General features: G+C 39.3%; 1 protein-coding gene across 2 annotated transcripts in view; it reads right to left on the reverse strand.

The window, feature by feature from the left end:
* Nucleotides 1-3,687: 3,687 nt before the first annotated feature.
* TIGAR (TP53 induced glycolysis regulatory phosphatase) overlaps nucleotides 3,688-16,438 on the reverse strand; it is a 28,061-nt gene continuing 15,310 nt past the window's right edge. For both annotated transcript variants that reach the window (XM_025461873.3, XM_049102363.1), the window contains 4 exons: nucleotides 16,004-16,125; nucleotides 10,281-10,358; nucleotides 6,599-6,709; nucleotides 3,688-5,722 (listed from right to left, as the gene is read on the reverse strand). In XM_025461873.3, coding sequence (XP_025317658.2) covers nucleotides 5,291-5,722; nucleotides 6,599-6,709; nucleotides 10,281-10,358; nucleotides 16,004-16,125 — 743 coding nt within the window. In that variant the 3' untranslated portion in view covers nucleotides 3,688-5,290. The remainder of the gene's footprint in view (nucleotides 5,723-6,598; nucleotides 6,710-10,280; nucleotides 10,359-16,003; nucleotides 16,126-16,438) is intronic.

Here is a 16,438-nt window from a genome sequence, read left to right on the forward strand (position 1 = left end):
TATATATGTGATAAAGTGCTCCATATCATTAGTGAACAAGAATGCAAAAAATTACGACCTCTGCAAGATACTACTACATATCCACCATCATGGTCAAAATTAAAGACTTGAGGGGTGCTGAGTATTTGTTTTGTGGCTTTATAGGAGAATATCCTTGATCTTAGGAAACACACAAAAAGCATGATGTCTCTACCTTTCTCTCAGATTTCAGGGGGAAAACACACACACACACACACACACACACAGATACACAGAGTGAATGACAAAGCCAATGAAGCAAAAGGTAAGCAAGTGAGGAATCTTGATGAAGGGTACACAGGAATTCTTTGTATTATTCTGGCCACTTTTTGTAGGTTTGCCATACCGAAACCAAAAGGTTAGCAAAACACACAAATACATTACTATAGTCATTCTCCATTTAGTGTGAGGAAAGAGCAGCTCAGGGGTATTAAAGACCCGCTCAGCCACAAAAGCACCACGAGCCAGGCCTAGAACTTGGCACACAGGTCTTCTGACCACAAACCTTTTTTGGATCATCGCTGACTGTTCCAATCACACAAGAGTCAATCAACAAATGTTCCCCATAATCCTTAGCACAAGCCACAGGGCCACACCACCTCCTCTCCCCTTAGTCCTCCTCTGCTACCACTCTTCCAACTCCTGTTGCAGGTCAAATATGCAAAGCAAGATCCCTCCCTAGGGTCTCTGCATTCTCTCTACTCCCTACTCGAGCTGCTCTTCTCCCAGAGATCAGCAGAACTCACTCACATTCTTCAGAACTCTAGGAACACCTTAGAAAGCCCTCTTGTACTTAACCTAGATAAGCGGCATCCTCTCTCCCTTCTCAATTCCCCTTACCTTGCTCCATTTCTCTCTCCCACTGACCACACTCTGACATATTACATATTTATCTGTCTTCCTTGACAGACTACAGGTTTCACAAGGATGGAGACTGGTCTATTTTTTAATCCACTGCTATTATATTTGCAGCTTTTATAATAGTTCTAATAGTTCTTATAATAGCCTGCTATGTATGTGCCATGCTTGAAAAGTATGTATTGAGTGACCAGATAAATTAACAAATGCACATGGGATTCCAAATCAATTTGCAACTGAATTTTTCTGGAAATGGATTCTAAACTGTATATGGAAGAATAAAGTACACAAAAATAGCCAGGACAACTATAAAAATGAAATGAGAAAAATGCACAAAAGTAGCCACATGGGTCAATACAACAGAATAGAATCCAGAAATGAATGCACCATATATGATTAAGTAATCTAGGACAAAGGAGGCAAGAACAAGCCACAGGAAAAAAATCTCTTCAATAAATGGTGCTGAGAAAACTGCATAGCTACATGCAAAGGAATGAAACTGGACTCCCACCACACACAAAATAAATTGAAGTCCTCAAAGTGAGACCTGAAACCATAAAACTCCTAGAAGAAAATACAGGCAGTAATTTCTTTGACATCAGCCATAGAAACATCTTTCTAGATATATCTTCTCAGGCAAGAGAAACAAAAGCAAATTAAACTACTGGACAGCAAAGAAACCATCAACTGAATGAACAACAAGGCAACCTACTGAGTGGGAGAAGATATCTGCAGATGATATTATCTGAGAGAGGTTAATATCCAAGATACATAAAGAAATAAATTCTTTATTTATATAACCCAGCACCCCCACCAAAAAAAAATCCAATTAAAAATTGGGCAGAAGGGCAGCCCCAGTGGCTTAGCGGTTTAGTGCTGCCTTCAGCCCAGGGTATGATCTTGGGGACCCGGGATCGAGTCCCACATCGGGCTCCCTGCATGAAGCCTGCTTCTCCCTCTGCCTATGTCTCTGCCTCTCTCTCTCTCTCTCTCTCTGTGTGTGACTATCATAATTAAAAAAAAAAAAAAAAGATTTAAAAATAAATAAATAAATAAAATCTTAAAAAAAAAATTGGGCAGAAATCCTGAATGGACTTTTTTCCAAAGACGACTTACAAATAGTCAACAGACACACAAAAAGATGCTCAGCATTACTAATGATCAGGAAAATTCAATTCAAAAATCACAATGAGATGTCACTGAACACTTGTCAGAATGGCTAAAATCAAAAAGAAAATGACAAACGTTGGCAAGAATATATAGAGAAAAAGGAAACTTTCTGCACTGCTGGTGGGAATGCAAACTGATGCAGTCTGTGGAAAACAGTATGGAGGTTCCTTAAAAAATGAAAAATAGAATTACCATCTGATTCAGTAATTCCAGTACTGGGTATTTACTCAAAGAATATGAGAACACTACTTCAAAAAGATAGATGCACTCCTATGTTTACTGCATTTTTTTTACAATAGCCAAGACATGGTAAGCAGCCTAAGTGTCCATTGACAGATGAATGGGAAAAAAAAAAAAAAGAGAGAGACCTTGCCATTGGCGACAACATGGGTATAATGCTAAGTGAACTAAGAGAAAGACAAATACCATGTGATTTTACTCATATGTGAAACTTAAGAAACAAATGAATAAAGAAAAAAAACAAGACAAACACAAAAACAGACTCTTAAGTATAGAAAACAAACAGATGGTTGCCAGAGGAGAGGTGGGTGGGAGGATGGGTGAAATAGGTGAAGGGGGTTAAGAGTACATTTATCATGATAAGCACGGAGTAATGTACAGAATTATTGAATCATTATATTGTACACCTGGAACTAATAGAACACTGTATTATACTCCAATAAAAAAAAAAAAAGAAAGAAAAAAGAAAATGAAACAAGAGAAGTTATATACCCTACAAGATATCCAGTTGCAAAGCTATAGTAACTAAGTATGATACTGTTATGGGAATACATAGCTCACTAAAACAGAACCAAGCCCACAGACATATTCCAGCAAATATGGGCCATGGAGGTTTTAGTACAGTAGAACCACAAATCATTTAGAAAGAAGACTCCTAAAAATGACATTAGGGTAACTTTTTTACCATATGGGAAAAAAATACAAAATTGAATTCTTACCATATAATGTACAAAAGTTAACTCCAAATAATCTACAATACAGCATTCAAAAAAAAAAAAAAAAAAAAAAAAAAAAAACAAAAAAACCTTTAAAGATATAAGTAGGAAGCCACTACATGACCTCCTAGGAAAAGCTTCTGAAAGACACCAAAACAAACCCCACAAACCATAATAGCCATGATAAAATGATCTGACTTAATAACAAAAAAGACTTCTATGAAAAAAAAATGCTTAACAAACATTATATAAAAGGCAAGTAAACTGGAAGATATTTGCAGTTACCTCTGCAGCTAAGAAAAATCCAGAGCCCAACAGAAAACCAGACAAAGAGCATATACCAGTGATTCACCAGTGAGGGGATCCTGTCAATACATATGAGAAAAATGCCCAGACACGTTAGCAGTCACATACAAGCTCATTAAAACAATGACATCATGTTTTTCACTCATCAGATTCACAGATTTTCATCAGATAGTATCAAGTGCTAACAGAAATGTGGAAAACAGGAACTTTTGAATATTGCCAGAGAGATGAAGAACCAGGCCAGGCATTTTGAAAATCTATTTGACTCTTGTCAAACAGGATGCACATTTTTTACACCACAGTACCAAGAAAGAAGCAAAAGGCCGTTGCCTGAAAGAAAATACTAAGTGTACTCAAATGTCCTCTACAGGAGACCAAATGAACAAAACGTGCCACGTTTATTTAACAGAACACAGTGATAATAAGTACATCCATACATACCAACATAGATAGAACTGCATGATATAATAAGTGAAAATAAAGAGTACAGATTGATGATATTTAGGTACATTTTAAAAAACACTGAAGCAATACCATGGTCTTATGATCCTAGGTAAATCATCAAGAACAGATGAAAATACATATAGACGCACCATGGTAGTGGCCTCTGCAGAGTACAAGAGGGGCATAGCACTGTGGGAACTAGTTAAAGGAACTTCACTTACATCTCAACATGTTACTTCTTTTAAGTAAAAAAATTTTTTTAAAAGGAAGAAGGGGAAGTAATTATTTCTGGATGGTGAGAATTCTTCAAGTTCTCACTTGTGGAGTCCTCGCTCTAGTGCTCAACCACGTGCTCTCTTCCAGCACTGGCAGGCAAAGAGCAGGGATGGACACACAGGTTAACTTTACACATGACTGACAAGCTGTCCAAAATAATTTTGACTATATGTGATTTTGGCCTTAACTGACATGCTTTAGTATTAATACTCTTGTAAGGTGAGACTCACAGCATTCATCAGCATGATAACTTAAAAGCCAACTACATGGAAAACACTCCTTTAGATGAGGATTTTTGAGGGGCCAACCTTGTGTACGAAATTCAGTTAACCAAAATCCCTTTTCTCCAGTGCCACCTGGTGGAAAAAAGAGGCAACTGTACCTACCACACAAACCCACAGTTGAGGAGTGAGGTTATCAGAACAAGGTTCTTTCCAAGGAAGCATCCCCCCCTTCCTTCTGAGGTTACCATGTAGTACATCAGTAACCACCTACTGACTTTAGAACCTTCCCCAAACTAAACTCTTCAGCCTATAAATCAGATGAGAAAGACCTGCTCTTTTATCTTCTTTTGATCAGAGATTCCTTCTTTAATGTTTCTTAGTTATGCTTTCCATTCTTCCTCACCAGACCAACCTGCAACCATAATATCCATTCATCCACATTTCAAACCCTCTACAGTAAAAAATTTCAACAGTTGATTTCTATATTAAAAATTTTAGTGTCATTTTGCTTTATATAAAACTGAGGATGGTTAAGAATTTTTAATTTAAAGGACTTCTAAAATACAATATGTTCTCACTATAAATATTCAATGAGAATTATAAATAGTACCTTCTTTTCCTTCTTTTAAAGCACTGGGTGATATAGTAAAAAACATACAGCATCTTACCAAGAGCCAATAGAATAGATTTTTCAGATATTAAAGTATCAACATAAAGAAAACGAAAAAACATAGTTATGAGGTCGTGAATCCCTCAATTTGCAATACTGATTTCCTCAATTCATTTACAATCCAGAGACATAACTGAACAGGGCAGTAAAATTACTTTGGAAAATGCCAACTGTACTCAAGACAAAATAAGTCAATCCTAAGTGGTTTCCCATTAGTGTTCTCTGTGGCCATGATTCCATTCAACCTTTATAACTGCTGTAATTGCTTTTTAACTGTTTCCAAGTCAGCACTAGCAGAGGATGGAAATAAAGCCAAAGGCACTCCCTCAAAAGTTCAAAATTGCTAGATTTGGATGTCAATTTACATTTTAGTGAGTGTCGGTCACTCCGTTCAGATGATCCTGTAGGTACATACAAACACACTGAACTGTTGGCTTCACTTCTCTTCCTTCCTCAAAGTTTATGATAAAGAGACTAATCCCTGTATTGGGACTAACCAACATAAATTCGGATTTGTTCAGAGTTGTGGGTAAGGAACACTTAAGGTCAGTTAGAAAATAATTAAACAGGCTTTTCATGTAAGCGCCGTGACTAACAACTAAGACACTGGCGACTAATCCTGGTGCAGCACTGTCTGAATTAGATTCAGGGGCACACGTTTTTCCTAAAGGAAATATCTCTGCTAGAGAAGTTTCTAGAGAGTTGCTTGGAGCTCCTTGGGAACACTGTTCATTTTGACCCGCTTCTCGCAGGATCAGTTGACAGAGAATATCGAAAAAGTCTTTTCCACGCATTTTCACCTACAAGAGAAGAAATTAAAATAAAGTGACATTAACGATTGCCTTAAAACATAAACATAAAACACAAGTGATTGGATTTTTCGAATATGTCAATGTAGGGATGACATAAGCAGATAGAATTCTGTTTCTGTTAATTGATCAGCAGTAAAAGCCTCTACCGTATTTCTGGAGTGATGGAAGCACATTGGGGAACAAAGAAGAGTAAGACAAAATTTCTAATTCTTTCCTTCAAAGCACTTACAATCTAGTTAGGGCAATTTACAAGTAAAAAAGAAGCCCATAAGAGCGTTAACTATGAAACTACATCTAGAGCAATCAGTTTGGTTAGAGCAACCACCAACAAGGATAAAAAATCTTGCCTTTACTGAGCTAATAGCCTTTACAAGAAAATTATGAAAATAAAAAATAGGGGGGAAAATCCCCAATAATGCAATCCAAAAGCAGAACACTCCAACGAAATGCAAGTGTGGTGATGAGGTCACTTACAGAGTGAAAGATGAGAGAGGAGAGGCCTGAAGATTTCGAGTTTTGAACCGTTTTGCCTCCCACTCTCCTTGAGCAGCACCGCACTTGCTCTCCTGCCTACCACTACCACTGCTAAAGTTACTGCTTCAGATTCAAAGGCTTTTCTTCAAGAATCACCTAATAACACACGTACTTTAAATCCAGTATTGGCAATGACTGCCAACTTAAGAGTAAACAAGACAGCTTAAAAAGGAAAAATGAACACACTGTGCAGAGTTGTTTTATGAACCAGACAACTTTCAAACTGCTTAGCTAAGATTTAGAGACATCCCATTTACAAAAGAAACCCAATTTTACCTACTCTGATGTTGGCAAGTTCATCCACGGAGCAACTCACCCCGGGCTACGCACCTGGTCTAAGGTCTCTCCTCCAGGTGGTGTGAATACAGGGCATTCTTCCCCAGCTGCTTTGGCCATTGCCCTTAGCTCACTTAGGGCCTTGCCTTCCGCAACCCCATATTTCTGGAAGGGTCAAATAGACAAAAGTGCCTCAAATGAATTTGTAATAAGACAACTGAGTACATGCTTGTGGCAAAACTGGAGCACTCTGGCAAGACGCTTGGTTTCCTTCCACTCACTTTATTTTTAAACTGATAATGAGAACATACTCCGTAGAGGCTGCAAACCCTAGAAAATTCAGTTAACATCTTACATTGTACACTGTGTCCAGACAGGTTCTATGGAACATACTCAAGTAGATGGTGGGTAGAGCTTTACTGGACAAATACAGAGATTTGCACAGACTGCAGGGCCACAGACTAATATGTGAAGCACACCAAGTCAGCCACCTCACATTCATACATACTGTCTCATTGATCCTAATAACAGCACTGTGAGATGGGTATTTTCATCTCTATATCTATAAATGGGAAAGCAGAGTTTCAGAGAGGTTAAGCAACTAGCCTGTATTCCCAAAATCAGCAAAGTTGAAATTCAAACCCATATATGTGTGTTTTCAAAGCTCATTAGCTCTTTAGATTCATAAAGACTGAGCCATAGCAAAGGACACAGAAGTCACAAAAGAAATACAAATGACCAAAAAAAACACAAGATATCTACCTCACCAAGAATCCATAAAAGTGAAAATTAAGATGGCACCTTGCAGGTGCTATTAAACTAGAGGACCAAGAAGACTACCAACAGCTAGAGTTTACATGAGAAAAACTTTCTCCTATCTTATTCGTGGAAGTATAAACTGGCACAACTTTTCTGAAAGGAAATTTAGCAATATACAAGGCTTTAAAAAAAGTATATATTCACCAATTCCACTTCTAGGAAACGTATTAGGTGTGTGTATAAAGAATTGATTACAAAGAGGTTTATTTTAACATTATTTACATTAGTAGAAAATCTAGTCACAACCTAGGTATCCACCAGTAGTAGCTATGTAATATCCATGTATTGGAATAATACAGTCACTAAGTGATCATATCCATGTACATTTATTAGCACTGAAAAACAGAGGAAAAAGCTAGTTAAAAAACAACACATATAGAGGTGCCTGGGTGGCTTAGTCAGTTGAGTGTCTGACTCTTGGTTTCACTCAAATCATGATCTTGGGGTCATGAGATTAAGCTCTGTGTTGGGCTCCACACTCAGTGGGAGGGAGGGGGTCTATTTGAGATTCTTTTTCCCTCTGCCACTCCCCCCACTTGTGCTTGCTCCCTCTCACTCTTTCTAAAACACATAAGTAAACCTTAAAAAAAAAAAAAAAAAACACACATAGAGGTACATTTAGAAAAATGTGAACACAATCAGATAGACTGATAGACTAACAGATGAACATGAGAAGAAGTCAAGAGAACACATACCAAAATGTTCACAGTATTTGTGCATGGTAGACATTTTAACTGTATTTTTCCCCAAACTGTTCTTACTTTTAATTCCTTACAATGATAACAGATTACTTGCATAATAAAATATTTAGAGATGTATCATTGCTTATGGCTTACACTGATGATGCCCCAAAATTCTACCACCACCAGACAGAAGTCCAACAACTAAATGTTATTTTTTTCTAAGACCATATGCACATTTGTCAGATGCTCTTCCAATTCTCAAGTTCAAAGTCTTTCATCCTCATAACTGAAACAACCTCTATCATAAAGGAGAATGTTAAAAATAACTTGGTTTGTTTTCTCAGGAATGGAGACATCCATTCATTAAATATTCCAAATGCTATGCTGAAACACATCCGGCAATGAGGCCAGTGCAGAGAAGAGACCAGGAGTCTGCAGCTCTCCATCCTTACTGAGACTGCAGTGTGGTGGGGTACTACCCTAGAACAGTAGGGGAAGAATGTCGTAATGGAAAGAACTACTGGACACAGACACACACAGCAGAGATGGCTAATCTGCATTTGCGGGGCTGCAGAAGCCAAAGCCCTGGGGTTGGAATGGAAGCCAGCCAGGTTTGGAGAGTATGTATTCCAGGTAGAGTGGAGCATGGATTCAGAAGTTCAGTGAGGCAAGAGCACAAGGTGTTTGGGCAACACTGAGAAGATCCATGAGAGGCCTATCACCAGTGGTCCAATCTGAGCTGTGCCATGTACTGGCCTTAGGACTCTGGGCATGGACTTGACCTCGGTGTGCCTTGCTTTCTACAACTGTAAAAACAGAGGTTTCTAAATCTTCACAACATCAGCATGCTGTGAAGATTAACAAACCCGCAGGGTTTGGAGCAGGGCCAGAGGGTGGGGAGCACTTGTGCAAATGCTGGCTAATATTATTAAGGCTGGGCATCAAGCACAGGAGAGAGGAAGGAGGCAGAAGGCAGATGGAGGCAACAGATCATATCCTACAGCTGATAAACCAAGCTGGAGCTTGGACGGGCTCCTGAAGGTAGAACAGAAACAGTGAACTGTTTTACATAGGTACGTAGCAACCACGTTTTCCAAAGAGTACTCTGGCAGCAGCATGAAGATGAGATTAGAAAAGCAAGTACCAGTCCAAAGACAGGAGAATCACTGTTCCCGGTGATCTAGGTGACAGAGAACACCAGATGCAGTTTAGGATGGCAGCAGTGGGTTGGCAGAGGGACAAGGGTTCAGGAACTACTACACAACAGCAAAAGTGACAAGATGGTAGGAGGCAAGGAAGTCAAGAATGTGTGGTTTGAGGAATTGGGTAAAGCAGGAGCCAGTTCCAGGAAAGGGGGGTGTTCCACTGAGCTGGAAGTAGCTGTGGGGCACACATGCAGAAATAAAAAGTAGGTAGTTTGATATCTGAGCAAGAGATCCAAGCTAAAATATATATAAATATATGGAAATCAATTGAAATCACAGGAGAGGATGCTACTGAGGGAGAGAGAGCAGAGTGAGAACAGCCAGCCCATCCAATGACAATGCTCTCTCCCTACTTTGTGAGGACAGGCCTCATTCAGCGCCCCACCACTGAACTCACAATGCTTGTTTGGTTCAGAGGCACAGAGTGAGTCTTTCCAAGCAGGATCTCTGAGGAACTCTAGCATATATTTTGGACAAGAATAGAGAACACATGCAAATCCTGAAAAGCAATTCTTTAAAGATGCCCTAGCCATTCGATACTTCCATTCAGGTACAGAAGAAATCATAGGGCTGCCAGGGACATTAGCCCGCTTACAGGCCTGCATTGCAGAGCAAAACTACTGCTCTAGGAGGAGGTCTGGGATCAAATCTCAGATCTGAAATTGAGGTATGGCTTTAGCTAAATCACTATTTCAGCAAGATTCATTTCTGGTACATAAGAGAGTCTACTAAAGCTTGAAATCAGGAAGTAGGAAATGGAGGCTGAGAAGAGAACTTTGTACTTTTACCTCAAACTCTTCTCTACTAGTTCTTAATGAACAGATCTTGCTTTTATAATTTAGGATGCCTACCTCACACACATTTAATAATTAAATAAGATACTATCTATGAGCATATGTAACAGCCAATCTCACATAGCAGGTTCTTAACATGTTAGCTGATTCCACATCCCTATCAAGAATGCATCAGATAAACTGAGGTGGTTTACTCATAATTTTTGGTGAAGAATATTTGTAAGTTATTACTTACTCTTTCTCGAAGTCTTGGATCATACTTTACTGTCAAATCTTTGCAAACTTTGCTTTTCTCCAAAATCCCACGCACAGTCTGAAAAATGGAAAGACAAGTTTCTTTTCACAAAACAATAGTCATTCTGGCCAAAATGTCAAAATACATCATAGTAAAATTTAAAAGAACTAGGAATAATTTTCCTTTGTGAAAGTTGCCTCTCTTCTGTGCTTTTCACCCTTTGTCTCTTCACACGGATTTGAGTATTTCCTTCTAAGGAAATACTGTCTTCTAGTTCAGATGTCAGCAAACTGCAGCCCATATTCAGACCATGGCTTGTTGTAAATGAAGATCTATTAGAACACAGCCACTTATGTATTGTTTGTGGCTGCTTTCATGGTACAACAGCAGAGTTGAACAATTGTGATGGAGACCATGTAACCCATAAAACTTAAAATATGTACTATCTGGTCCTTTACAGAAAAGGTTCCAATTCATTAATTCTCCATTCAGGTGCAGCAATTTAAATTGCTGTTAAACCCATCTACTGAGTCTTAATTTCAGTTATGTTTTCATCAGTTCTAGAATCCGAGTTTGGTTCTTGTACGTCACTTCCAGTTCTCTACTGAAATTTTCAATGTCATTTTTTAATCTATGCACTCAATAGTTATTTTATTTTATTTTTTAAAGATTTCATTAATTTACTCATGAGAGACACAGGCAGAGAGAGAAGCAGGCTCCCTGTGGAGCCGAATGCAGGACTGATTCCTAGGACCCCGGGATCACGACCTGAGCTGAAGGCAGATGCTCAATCATTGAACCACCCAGGTGCCCTTCAATGGTTATTTTAAAGTCCATGTCTGGTGACCAGTTATCAAAGAACTCCTACAGCTGTTCTGTTGTCTTTTATTTAGGCTCATTTTTGTTCATGTTCCCTTCTCTCCTGGTGTGACTGACAACAGACACTGTATTTGCAAAAACATAGAGATAATTTAAGTCCACAATTTGCCTTGTTTTTTAATCCCTTCCAAACAAATTAATTATCATCATCATTATGGCTGTCTGCTGTCAATGTTTGTTCACATTGATCTTTACTTTCACCACTGTGTGTGCTCACCAATCTTTTCTGAAACCAGAGCTCCCTTCTAGTTATTATTCTCCCTCTTCAATTACCCTTTCAAAGTTTCTTTATAACCTGTTCATCCGAAATAGGTCTTCATCTACACTCTAGAAAATGTTTTGCTGGGTATAAAATTCTAGGTTAGTCTCTATTATCGCTCGGTACATTAAAAATCTATATATATTACTGATACTGAAAAGTTTGTTGATAGTCCATTAGTGGATGATGTTTGTCCTTATTCTTTGAAGTTTTGCAATTTTGTTATTTTAAGTGTAGATATGGGTTTCTTTTTATTTATTCTGACTGGGATTTATCACCCATTCCAGATCTGATAATATGATCTTCCAACAGTTCTGTAAAATCAACTATGACTTCTTTGATCCCTTTCTCATTCTGAGGACAATAGACCTTATCATGTTCTTCATTTCTTTTAAACTCTCATATTTTTAATCTGTTTATTACATTGTGCTATATGAGGTAAAGGCCAAAATTCCATATTTTTCCATATGGGTAGTCCATTATTTCAGCACCTTTCATTGAAAAGAGTACCTTTCAAGTACTGGATTACTTCATACCTTTGTCAAAACCCAATCGATAAAAAAAGATTTGGACTCTCAGGGAAGATGGCAAAGTAGGAGGAACCTAAGTTTACCCCCTCCCAGGGATATATTAGGCAACATTCACATCAGTGTAAGTAACCCTGAAAATGACCCAAAGACTGACAGAACAAATTCCACAACTAAAGGTAGAGGAAGTGGCCACACTGAAGACAGTAGGAGAGGCAGAGACGTGATGGGGACCTAAATAGACCTACAGGCTATGTGCAGAAGGGAAGGAACCAAAGGCCTGGAGAAGGAAGAGAAACAGACCCTCACATAGGGAAGCCTGCGTGGGGAAGACAAATCCCCCCGTAACATTTGGCTTTGAAAACCAGAGAGTCCAAATTTTTTGAGTTCTTACTATCAGCGGGACTTAAAACCTGGAATTTAAAAAAACAATAGGCTTGGCTCTGGGAGAGCCTGGAGGGCAAGAGAAAGCTGAGTCCAAGTCCTCTAAGAAACAGCACAACAACTGCTCAACAAGATACGGCACAGAAGCAGCAGTTTGAAAAATGCCTGGGGGGACTCTTGCGTGGCTCAGTGGTTGAGCGTCTGCCTTTGTCTGGGGATCCCGGATCCAGGATCTAGTCCTGCGTCCGGTTCCCCACGGGAAGCCTGCTTCTCCCTCTGCCTCTGTGTTTCTCATGAATAAATTAATAAAACCTTTTTTTAAAAATTCCTGGGGCATACAGGAGGGAGAGTTATTCACTCATCTCAGAGCAAGTCCAGAGGGGCAGCAGTCACAGGAGACTCCTCTAGGAACAAGGGAGCTGACACGTATCATTTCCCTCCCCTGCCCCACAGCATAAACACATGGCTGCCTATAGGAACCAGTGAGGCAGACATTCACTACCTAACTTGTTAATAATGCCACCCTGCCCTCCAGCACCTCGTGGACCATCCCCTCCACTACACTAGCCTTAGCCCATACACGGTGGTGTCACAGGCCTGGCCATGTGCAAGTAGCCCCTACAGTGGCCGGTACCACTCCAAAGTGACTCTTGCCCTAGGAGAGGAAAAAATAACCCCACACAGGAGTCAGATTGCGGTCCCAGCAGTGGGCTGAAGAGAGACAACTGGTCTGACTGCAGGCCCTGCCCATCAGTGAAAACTTCTTGGAGGACAACACAGGGCAACTGCCCTGCAGTTTAGTGCTGTCTCAGCAAATGCCAGTTCAGACTCACCTCTAGCCCATGGTAGCCCCAGAAGGGCCCCCTAACATCACAGGGACCAAACCCCGCCCACGACAAAGAGAACCTCTGTACACAATTAGACCGAAAGCAAAGTGGCTCAGCCACAACAGCACACAGGAGACACCCCTGAAGCACCAGGTTCCAATGAACAGGGCACACTGCACCGCAGGGCACTATAGGACTTCTTCATAAGGCCACTACTTTCAAGCGTAGGAGACATCACTGACTTTCCTAACACACAGAAACAGACACAGCGAGTTACAAAAATGAGGAGACAGGAATATGCCCCAAAATCACAGCAAGAAACCTAAGTGAAATGGAGAGAAGTAATATGTCTGATAGAGAATTTAGAGTAATGCTCAAATAGATACTCCCTGGAGTTGAGAAAAGAGTGGAGGACATCAGTGAGATCCTTAAACACCAAGATAAAAAAAGAATCAATCAGAAATGAAGAACCCACAAAATGAACTACTGGGACTCATCAAGATAAAAAGCTTCTGCACAGCAAAGGAAACAATCAACAAAACTAAAAGGGAGCTTATGGAATGAGAGTAGATACTTGCAAGCGGCATATCTGATAAAGGATTAATGTCCAAAATCTACAAAAGAACTTTCATCAAACTCAACACCCAAAACACCACCCAGTTAAGACATGGGCAGAAGACATGAACACTTTTCCAAAAAAGACATCCAGATGGCAGACACATGAAAAGATACTCAACATCACTCATCATCAGGGAACTACAAATCAAAACCACATGGAAATAAATTAAAATGAAAACACAAGGGTCCAAGATTTTTCTTTGGAACACAGCAAAAGCTATTCTAAGAGGGAAGTTTATAGCAATACAGGCCTACCTCAAGAAGCAAAAAAATCTCAGATAAACACTCTAACTTACACCTAAAGGAACTTGAACAAAACCTAAAACCAGCAGAAGGAAGAAAATTATAATAAAGAGCAGAAATAAATGAAGTAGAAACTAAAAAAGAATAGAACAGATCAATGAAACCAAGAGCTGATTCTTTGAAAAGATCAATAAAACCTTTAGTCAGACTCCTTTAAAAATAATAAATAAAAAGAGGACTCAAAAAGACCAATGACAAAAACAACAAACCAATGGAAAAAATAATCTACAACAACAACAACCTGACCATATTAGTATGGGTCTATTTCAGGTCCCTCAATTGAAACTCTTCATTTTCCTTTAAAGATCATTTTATTTATTTGAGGGAGAGTGAGAAAGAGAGAACACATGCACGTGAGCATGAGTATACATGAGTGGGAGAAGTGACAGAGGGAGAGAATCTCAAACAGATTTCCCTCAGTGTAGAGCCTGACAAGGGGCTCAATCCCATGACCCATAAGATTATGACCTGAGCCAAAATCAGATACTTAACCAATTGTACCACTCAGGTGCCCCCATTTTTCCACTGTTAGTCTTCTTTCTTCCTTAATTTTGTAATTTGTTTCTATGACTTCATGTTCATTGAACTCTTCTTTATCAGTGTCTAATCTGCTGGTAATCCCCTCCTGTGAAATTTTCACTTCAGAATACTATATATATTTTTGATCTCAAGAAGATGAATTTGGTTCTTTTTATATCTTCTATTTCTTTCCTCATTTTGTTCCTTTGAGCACAGACCAGCCTCACTATTCAGGTGTGATCTAACAAAATCTCTCCAACTTGCATGGTAGGAACTCAAATCAGTCCCAACCTGTGTGAGCTCTTGAAACTGACTGGCTTCTGGCTCCTCTAGGGAGAGCAATTGTTCTTTCCCTAGCAGTTATGTTTTATATCTGGCTTCATGAATTTTCACCTACACTCTAGTCCACCAAAGATTTCAGGGGATCCCTATAGGTATTTCTAGAGTTCTTTCCCTGTGCAGCTCCCTCTTCCAGCACTCTGTCCCACAATCCTAACTTAATCTCCCCCAAATTCCAAGCATATCTCTTCAACTCACTGAGATGACTGGCTCTATTTGCCTTCTCCAAGCAGCACTGGGAAATTGCTTCAGGTGGAACACCAGGGCAATCCAAGGGTTCACCTCATTTGGGGATCACAGGCCCACACTGTCTAAAGTCCAATGTCTGCAAACAGCTGTTTCACAAATTTTGCCCTGTTTCTCTAGTTGCTTATGCAGGGTGACTATATTCCAACCCTGTTATTCCCTCATGGGGAATTATTCCCTCCACTGAGTCTTTAGACATTTATTTGGTTCCTTTTTAATTCACTGGGGTCACTTTTATAGTAATCTGTTCCTTAAAGATATTCTAAACATGTCTTTTATTTCTTTACAGTTACATAGTTGTTTGCTTTTTTAACGGTGTCTGGATGCCAACATTTGATTTTTTTTTTAATTTATTTATTTTTATTTATTTATGATAGTCACAGAGAGAGAGAGGCAGAGACATAGGCAGAGGGAGAAGCAGGCTCCATGCACCAGAAGCCCGATGTGGGATTCGATCCCGGGTCTCCAGGATTGCGCCCTGGGCCAAAGGCAGGCACCAAACTGCTGCGCCACCCAAGGATCCCTCGATGTTTTTTTGTAATGGGTTAAATTCCCCCATCTGGTGTTTCTGCTGACTCTTCCTCATTAACCTTATCTTTTTAAAGATATTTTGTTAGACATTTTCCCCAATCTACTTTAATTTAAAAATTACCAAAATAAAAGTACAAAGTAAGATGAAAAGAAAGTTCTGTTGGTGGAGGAAGAAGAGGATTGGGGATGGTACCTGCATGTGACTGAATTTCCTACAGACTCTGGAAGCAGTTTTCAAGGTAATAGCCATGGAGACTTTAACTCTAAAGGAAACCTTGACTTCAAACATACCTGCTTTGTCCTCATGAGGTCACTGGAGAAAACATGAGTAAACTTCACATTATTAAGAAATATGCCAGCAGCAGCAGCTTGTTTAAATCCAGTTTCTGAAAGGGGCTCATCTACTCCTTGTCCTATGGTAGTAAGAGAAGGAACAGTAACATTCAAATATAAATACAACACATGCAAATAAATCACATGTAAAAAAATATAAACAGAATTTATCTACATTTTATTAAAAGATTTCCTTGGGTACTTTTCTATATAACTTTTCAAGCAAGTAAGATTAAGCTATAATCCCATAAAGGCTCAGGTATTCAAATGTTTCCCAAAAGAATGTCTAATGGGAATTTGATGATGAGAATTCAGTTGTCTCCAGCTCTCCCCTCTCTCATGTCTGCTCACCATTTCATTAGCTGTATTTTATTAATGCTGGCTCTGATCTTA

The sequence above is a fragment of the Canis lupus genome, chromosome 27 (assembly GCF_003254725.2).
Source record: "Canis lupus dingo isolate Sandy chromosome 27, ASM325472v2, whole genome shotgun sequence".
NCBI lineage: Eukaryota > Metazoa > Chordata > Mammalia > Carnivora > Canidae > Canis > Canis lupus.